General features: G+C 33.6%; 1 protein-coding gene across 2 annotated transcripts; it reads right to left on the bottom strand.

The window, feature by feature from the left end:
• Nucleotides 1-5,797: 5,797 nt before the first annotated feature.
• On the bottom strand, nt 5,798-7,709 carry LOC105383033. Of its 2 annotated transcripts, none has more exons than XR_007266659.1 (3): nt 7,506-7,709; nt 6,866-6,973; nt 5,798-6,251 (listed from the first exon to the last, which is right to left on the bottom strand). XR_007266659.1 is itself a non-coding variant. In XM_048623232.1 (3 exons), coding segments are annotated over exons 1-3 (495 nt in total). In that variant the 5' UTR covers nt 7,518-7,678; the 3' UTR covers nt 5,798-5,866. The 2 variants fall into 2 exon arrangements, 1 of the variants encoding a protein (XP_048479189.1); XM_048623232.1 differs by having other exon boundaries at nt 7,516-7,678.
• Between the last annotated feature and the right edge of the window lie 2,015 nt (nt 7,710-9,724).

The following is a 9,724-nucleotide window of genomic DNA, read 5'->3' as shown; positions in this document are numbered from 1 at the left end:
CTAAACATACCTGGTCAGTGAAAACTTCATCGCAATTAGAAAAACCCCGGTTCATAATAATAGGTTTGCAAACACATAGAAAGAACATTGGAAGCGAGGATATGTCACAGTTTGATCATTGTCATTTACGTGACGTAAAAGTTTTTCTTAATTCAACATACTTTCCATACGAAAGCCTCAATATTAACTTTGCTGATGATAAATACTTACTACTATACGAATTGTATGCTAAATTTCAATTCAGTCTTATTATGGACACCGTTGTGCACCATTGTTGAGTTTAAAAGAATTTAAGGACTTATGTCCTTTGGTGGTGATTAATTGCAGCAGACAAAACGAAACTTTGAAAACGGGTCCCGTGGACGTCCGTGTAGAGTTAGAAAGTGACTCAGAGATTCCCGATCAAACATCTGCATACTGTCTCATACTTAACGATTGTATTGTTGAATATAAACCTCTTTCAAATATTGTGAAAAAAATTACTTGAATTCTGAAAAATATCTTGCTTTGTGTAATGAAATCGCATTACGATGAATATTTTTACCGTTTTTATTTTTATTATATAATTTTATTTTTTATGAGTAATTACCTACTGAATATATATTTTTATTTGTTAACTATTTACAGAAATGAATAAAAAAAATACCTAAAATACCTATTGGTTTCATTCCGATACTTATCTATAAGATTGTGAGCAAAAAAAAGAGTATTTTTAAATTATTAACATTTATTGAGGTATTTACAAGATAATTAACTACTAAGTACAAAATTTAAAATTAAAAAAATATACAACTTAAAAATATATCTTATATTAAAAAACTAAGAACTACCTAATTACTTAAAATATTATTTTTAAAAATTATTATCACACATTTTTTTTGTTATTTTTTTAATTAAATTTTCAGTTAAGTCCAATATTTCGTCCATAGGATCTTCACAAACCCACTGACAACTCACTACAGCACTTTCACTGGTTGTGTCCTGGCACTCGTTGAGATCATACACCTCAATCTTAATGACCCTATTACCCTTTCGCATCGTGTTGCATTTTACAAAGGATGATGTCATCATTTCCTTAGCCGTTCTTTTCCTTGAGGTCTTCAATCGTTTTTTCACAATGTTCTGCGGCTGTGGAACTGGTCTTACCAGTTCAACGTCACTATCTAATCCTTCCAACATATTTTGGGCGTAGTAATAGGGATCATTGGGGTCATGAGTGTCGTCTAGGATCTGTAACAATAAAAATGTAATTAGGAACGCCTATATAAAATAAACTTGCAATAAAATAATTTCAATAAATATAAGTAGGTAGGTACATACCGATAGGGACATTTTTGAAATAACTTCGTAGTAACTATAATGTCAACAACCGCCGCAGTTCGCCTGTAAATCGTATTTGACTGCACATGGCACGTTACCTCCCCTCCCCCACCTACCTAAGACCTACATACCAACAGAATTTAAAATAAGTACTTAAATAAAATTTGTATCAATAAGCTGTTTTTGCTTAGTTGCTTGTTTCATGAATACCTAATATTTATTTCTGTATGCTGAAATTATAGGTAAAATAAGTCAGTAAGAATAAACTCAAATAGTTATGAGAACAAGTGGAAATATTTGTTTATGAAATAAGTACGAGTGGTAGGGTATATGAAATAAAATAAATTTGTAAGTATTAATTAAATATTCATATTTATTTCAGAAATACAGTGTGTACACAATACTTAACTAAATTAAAAACTATCGATACCATACACAACACCATAATATTACAGCGTGGAGTGAAGTTTAGTCAGGAATATAATATTAAATAAAGTACATCAATACAATTAGGTGTAACCATCATAATATTATCATATAAATCATAATAAACTAATTTAGCTAAATATTTTTTGTACAATAATTGCTAATACATTCATGAAAGGCGCTTAATGTTTAAACTAACGAATTTATGTACAATAGTAATAAAGACAAGCCGTTACCCTAATATAATGGACAAATTACCCCAAGCTAACGTGGAGATGTTGTCGCGCTGCAATAGACGCTTATCATCGTTGCTCGACAGAGCAATTTTGTTAACAGTCTGAGTAAATATTTCATGCTTAATCGAACGAAACAAAATATTCTTTCTTCGGATTATTTGTTTTTCAAACAATGATTTTTTGTAATCTGAAATATTTAGTTTCTTTATTACAGCCGACTTTACTCCTTTTGCCTTTTTTATGGACCTGTCATCAGTGCGAATGCAATATAATTTCGATCGTAGGCCTACGAATTCGGATATAATCTTTCCACCCATTTCATCTTTAAACAGGCCCGGTATTTTTTTATTCTGTAACGGTATACCGTGAAGATTGTCGGCGTCGTAGTTACTCGTATCAAAATTATCTAAAAATATATTTTTTAAATCTTTATAAAAGTTTTTGGTCTGTAACATTAGTATGTACGAATCCGTATCTAAATAAAGGATAGACACATTATTTTGATACACTGGTTTTATTACAGAGTAGTAATAGTCATACATATGACTCTTAGATAACTCTAACACTGTGAAACCAATGTAGATTGGTTTATCCAACCGTACGCATTCAGGTTTCATTTGTATCGCAACTAAATCGTCTGATAGTACTGATACAGTTTGGAAATTTGGTCGAGCGATTAGTTTTTGTGCACAAGTTACCTGTTTGGTTTTGTTATTAGAATCGTTCCATTTTTTCACTAACTGCACGTTTGTACGTCGTTCAGTATTTTCTAATGTCTTTCCAAAAATACTGTTGTTCAACAGTTTAAAAAAGTCTTGCTCAAACTTTGACTTTGCTTTTTGTCGTAGTTTTGTATTAAGATCAATATATTTTTTTAAATAGGCACTTTGTCTAAAGGATATAACTCTGTGAACCTTGGTTAGTTTTAAGCCATGCTTTAGACACTGCTTCAAGTGAACATAATGGATGACATATCTATATTTATCATAGAGATTAGGCACAAGTTTATGATTTCGGCCGCCGGGTGGAATGCATTTTTCAGGACAAAAAGGAAGGTCATTATGCTCATGGTGTAAAATTTCAGGATACAATAGGTCTACTTCCAAAATAAAACCAGTATCTGCACTATCAGAAATACTTGAAATATCTAAATTATCAATTTCCTCTTCCGTTAGAAATCTAAAATTACTAAGAGGTAACGTCTGCGACATACAATATCCGTATAAATTATTAGCATCTATGTACACAATAAATGAATCAGGTTCAGATGAGTCATAGTCGGATAAGTACTTGTTATTCGCTTTAGCATAACGCTTAGAGCACATACACACACCACCTCTGATTCCACTCTGTATCATTCGAATCATCTCTAAATCAGTGAGGAGCTCTAGTTTTATTTGAGTTTTGAGAAGCATGCTGTCAAACGATAGGGCACTGATAGTAAGATAGAATAAGCTATCAAGCTCGTAATACTTTTTACAGGTTTTTCTAAAATTTTCAAATATGTCTGTAAGTAATAAAACATCAGTTTTTAAATACAGATCGGTGTATTCACCCAAATCTTTTACAGCGAATTTTGACCATACCGCTTGCGCATGCTCATAATCGGCATCGCTTATATCTTCACCCGTAAGTGAGTTGAAAAAATCTTCCTTTGGAGGCAATGACGTAATCTCATAGCGTTCCATATTTGACATATAGCAATAAGGATAAACACCTTTACGTACCAGCAAATCAAATGCACTATCGTCATGAAAATGTTTTCTCAAATGATGAAATTGAGTTTTCGTTAATGATTTCGCCAATTGATCTAAACTGGTCCCCAGAAATTTAAAGGAATCGATAAAACGAACTTGAATGCTCTCATCTTGGGATATCGGCACGTATTTCGTAAACGAAATATAGTTTTCCTTCGTTTTAGGTATAAGTTTTACAGGGCCAGGTGATAAAGCTAGCTCTTTTATAAACAAGTGGCAGTCGTACCCCGCTAAATTATGAAATACTACGGGAACGAACATAGGTTGTTTAAACTGTAAATTACAATGGGTATGTGCTGCACCGCGATATTTCCCGGTGATATGGCAATGATCACGAACACGATCTAAAAATAAGAAGTTTTTACAGATATAACATCGAGTGGCACTTTCAAAGTCTTTTTGATCTTTTTCCGTAAATATCATGCTTACAGTTTTTTTCAACACTTTATGAATTTTACGTACATCACGATTTAAACATTCGATAAACCTTGCAATACAGTCAACACCGCGGTAACTAACAAACTTATCATATGAGTCATCAAGTGTGCAAACTATCTGGTACGCAAACGCTATCGGCACGTGACGTTGCAACGTGGATGTACTAGCGATGTTAAGGTCATTCTCACAGCCCTCATATTTGACTAGCATTGTTTCTAAGTCGGCATAAATCACAAAAGGCATGTTTTGTTTTCGCTCATAGTTTTTAAACTGCAAAAAACTCCCTTCTTTTGGTATTTCGGTAGCTACTCCACTGCATAAGTGAGTGTTAGCTTGTTCAGGGGTGGAAAAAAATAATAAACAACTTTCGCAAATGTGTAACTTTTGATGGTGTTTAGTTATTTGACTTCTCACTAGACGAGTTAAATTTTTGATAAGACAATAATGAGATGTTTTGTCGTTCTCAATATATAATAGATGGATTACGGTCTTACCCGTTAATGTCTCTGATCTATACAAGGGGCCTGAAATAGTCTTCCCATCTTTCAGTCCATACACAACTACCGCAATGGTAGGGTTGTTTTTTTCGAATATAGTTATATCCGAAAATCCTACTGGAAAAGACATCCCCTCAATATTGAAAACTTTTCTAAAATCAGGGTAAGACGATACTCGTTCAGGATGTTTCTGAGCGGGAAATAGGGCTGCCACCACACTCCAAAGAAAACAGTAAGGGTCATTGTTCTCGATATTTAAACATGCCTTTTTATTTTTTATAAACTTAGGCAAATTTATATAGCTAGCACCTCGCAGCGGTTGATATTTGTTGATATTAATCTCGAGATGCGAGTTACTAAGAAATGTCCAACCACTATCCCTTTCTTGAAATTCTTCAATTTTTTTCTTAACTTCATTTACCAAGTTTAAATACTTCGAATCAAAGTCATAATTAAGATATAAAATTTGATTTTTTGTTCCAAATGATTTTATTTCCTGACAATCATTTTTGAACATTAAAAACAATGAGAAGAGTTCTATATTTACTTTAATACAAGTATGCAGTTGTAAACATTTATCAAAAAGGTCCTTTATCTTGGCTCGAATTGAATCAAAAAAGTTATCTACAGAGTTTTGTTCAAACTCGCTGGTAGCTGTAATCCTATATGTGGCTATACGGGACTTGAAAGCTGAATTGATCATCTCGACACCATCGCATACAGATATCGCAGCGATGTTTTTATGTAAAGTACTACGTAAATGCCCTATCCATTTTTTCCTATCAATTGATGAACGACAAACGGTACAGTACGGCATTATTGGGTAACGGCTTGAAATAAAAAATGGAAATAGGTACCTAGCTAACTGAAATATTTAAAGGAAATAATTATTCAAATTAAATGAAATAAGTAATATTTTTAAATTAGGTACTTCAAAGTTAAGTTAAGTTGATAAATACTTAATATGAATTTTCGATATACTTATGGTTAAACGATGACTGAAATATTATATTGATTAAATGAAATAATATTCAACAGTTGAGTTAAGTTAATTACTTTATAAAAAAATGGAAATGGAAAAACCTACCTAATAAAAAAATGGAAAAAATAAAAATTATAAAAATTAAATGAAATAAGTATAATATTTATTAAAAAACTTCAATAGTTAAAAAACGGTGGTAAGTTGATGAATTTACTTAATATGAATTTTTTCGCTATAGTAAACAGGTTCGCAGTCTCCGAACACGGAGTGCGCTTCCCTGACAAACTTCTGCAGCGCCTGCCACGGCTCGCCGTCCTGCTCAGTCAGCAGTTTCAGATTGAACAGGGCTTTTTTCCACCGTTCCTCAGGCTTAGAGGTTTTAGCGTCAAGTGTGTTGTACACTTTTAGCTCAACATAAAATTCACCGTCGTTAATTAAGCTCTTTCGTACGGAGCCGTTGGCCACGCGAGACACGAAGCTAGACGATATAGGGTAGTTGTCCGGCGCTGCTCTGCTTGCTAGGTTTTCAGCTTCATCCAAAATCCCGAATATGTCCAGTTTGCTTGTGCCACTGGTCTTCTTCTTCTTATTAGTCCTGTAAACAATATATTTATAATTAAATAAACATAAAATATAGGTTTAAATTTATAAGTAGCAGTGGTGTAGGTATATTAAACGGCACGACTGTTAAAATATTGAAAGGATAAAGTGATTTTTGATGTAACACAATATATAATTTATAAAGGTCTTAGCCCACTTACACATCTCCGTACCCACTCACCAAGCGAGCTGTCTACTTATTTATGTAATCAATGTAAAGTATATTAAAAAAATATAAAATGCATAATTTTAATTTATATTTCTCTGTTGGGTAGAAAAGAGTTGTGTAAGTGGTAGTAGACTTAGACCTTAAGTATGTTCAGTAAATGGCGAGTTTTGTAGATATAGAGAATAACTAACACTTTAATGGTCACACAACACAATTATAACTAACATGTAGACCTCAAGACCTCACAACCAAAATTAATCAGTCTGTATAGGCGTCGATCCCGGTACATGAACCATCGCTGCTCACACAGCCATCGCATCATGCATTATCTTACAAAATTTTTATATAGTACAGCGAAGATAGAGGGTTATGGTATTAAATTAAGTGAAATTTGGAATCAGTACCTAATTTTATAATAAAATAGGGATATGAGTACATACCTTTGGGGTTCTGCTGAGTTATTCTTCCGTTTGTTCGGGGCCGCGACTGCAGTTTTGCTTTTGGATGTGTGCGGCAGCGAGACGACACTTTCGTATTCTGAGTCAGACCTGTACCCGTATCATGAAAATTCGAGCTAACGAATAGAATCGAATGCGAGTGCGACTACTGTCAACTTGACAGCACTTTCGAACACTTTTTACCTTTCGAATGAGTTTCGAAAAGAATGACCACAGAGTACATAATATTATTCTGACAATGACCTATGGAATGATAGCTGTCAAACTTTCGCAAATCTATACACCGCCATTTTGTTGTTGACAGGTTGACAGCACTTTCGAATAGACTATCGAATAGAATATGCTGCGGTTTTTCGTAATACGGGTACTGTAAAACATATTTATTTTTAGCATTTCCATATCAAATTATCTGCACTAGATAATTGGGAGATTAAACTATCTATATTAAATCATTCATTTATAACTAACTTGAGATACTTTACAGATTATTTACTACTTGATGTGTTATAATAAATCAACATATTAAAATAGAAATTTACTTCATTATAACATTAAAGTTTAATTTAGGAGCACACACGAGGAAAAACAAAGAAACTTAACTGTAAGATAAAAAAGTACTCACGAATACTAACATTGTTTCAGGATGTTGATAGATTTTCACAGGAACCACGAACAGCACTTAAGGAATGACTGAAGAAAAACTGAAGGGTTTTACAGAGCGCACAGACAGGCACGGTGATGGCTGAGCGAAGAAAGGACAGCCAAAAAATAATTAATTATTTAAAAACCATTATGGTTGTATTATATAAAATAATAAGTCTTACTTAATAATATTAAATTTTCAACCTTAACACTGCACTTTAAGGCTTACTTAGGTATTCATTGAGTTAGTCATATGACATTGTGAACTGTGCAATGTAGATGTGTGTCAGTGTGTGAAAATTGCAATCTCTGCAAAATAGATGTTTTCGAGTAGGTAAACCGACATATTTTGCAATAATGAAATATAACACCGGAACACGTTTATTGAAATGCATTTGTGCAACCATTACCCACAATTGGAAAGAGAGGTGTTATACGTTTGACATCTGTATAGGTGAAGTGTTGTGTTTGATATTATTTAATGAAGGAAGAAATAAACGACCGAATAGCGCGCTGGTTAGTAACTCTAACAGTTGTGCAATTAAGTGTTCTGCCCCGGCCGGGGATCGAACCCCGAACCCTCAGCATAACAATTAGAGTTACTAACCAGTGCGCTATTCGGTCGTTATACTTCTTTCTAAAATAAATAATATTGACTGTTATGGGTACAACATGAGACCTTATAGCTTATAGCTAAGAACGGTTATACAAGTGTTAACAGATAAGAATACATAGAACCATACTAGGATCTGTTCTTAGGTACTCGCATGTCACAAACACGAATAGTGCATGATGCGTTATTATTACCACTTATGTGGTAGTTAAATAAATGGGTTTCTTACTTAAAAAAACTCAACTTTGTTCGCTGTAAATATGTATATCTAGGTAGGTATATAAATTTACTTTAATAACAAAGTTTATTAACACCCAAAGTACAGAAAGTAATTTTATTTTATGCACCTATTTTAAAATAGAATCTAGTACTTCCTAATTCATTAACCACTAAACCATCGCATAAATGAATAGAATATGGACAAACAATAATATCATATTTCAAGAACTGGCCGCAGCCGCGCTGCCTCGTGATGCAGCGTAAGCAAAACCGTGGAAAAGTCGATAGGCCGGGCGCGAGTTCAATAGTTTTTAATATTAAACATACCTAGGTATAATTTCGCCAATATTAAGACCTTAAGCTGAGTCACAAGCTTTTTTCGTAAAGGAACGTTTAATGTATGTAGTGTGTAATGAACTTATTTATAACTTTAAGTTTATATTGAACAACAACCTGTGGAATGAAAACCACCATCTTAACCGCTACACCACAGGTAAACAGCCACGACGGTGTTTTCAAATATATATTATATCTCATACATATTCATATTGTTAGCTCCTGGTCTATTAGGCTTGGTAAAACATGGTAAGGAGTACGTAACATTTTATTTGAAATAATCTGAGTTAAATAAATAAGATGCATTTTATAGAAAACATATTTTATGTAAGAAAACTATTTAGATATAAGTACTTATATTGAAGACATACTAACTTATATCAAACTAGTATGTTTATAACTTGATACCTACTTGTCATAAAAGAATTTCAAAACGTATTCGCTGACCATTTGGGCTTCAAGTACCTATTAGGTAAATATAATTATGATATTTTATCATACTCATTTCTTATGAAACGGTAGTTTCTTTAGATTGTTCATTTCTTACGCTATGTTTTAGAAAGTGATATCACGATCAAAATGATACCCAAAGTTGAGAACCCCGAATCACGTTACGTACATTGAAACAGACATTTTATTCATTATGGTTTTTAGACTCATACCACATGCAGGTCTTTGGGGTTAAGCATATCTCGACTTGAAGCGAGGACTCTGCGTCTTCGGAGTTGAGTGGCGGCTCCTAAGTCTTAAGCGAGAACTCTGCGTTTTCGGGACTTAGAAGCTAGATCTTACGCGGGAACTCAGCGCTCCCGGGATCGTGCCAAACCCAAGTATGGTTTAGTCCGGAGGTATCAGTTATGTATAAATAATCAAACAGGTTCCACAGTCTTAAGCGAGAACTCAGCGTTTTCGGGACTAAGGAGCTAGATCTTATGCGGAAACTCAGCGATTCCGGGATCAGTCTAGATTTAAACGAGGACTAAGTGTCTTCGGATCTTGACGCTGTATGATTATTTTAACAAAAACTGATA

This window comes from Plutella xylostella, chromosome 9, assembly GCF_932276165.1.
Source record: "Plutella xylostella chromosome 9, ilPluXylo3.1, whole genome shotgun sequence".
In the NCBI taxonomy this organism is placed as follows: domain Eukaryota; kingdom Metazoa; phylum Arthropoda; class Insecta; order Lepidoptera; family Plutellidae; genus Plutella; species Plutella xylostella.
This window is presented reverse-complemented; position numbering and strand designations above follow the sequence as displayed.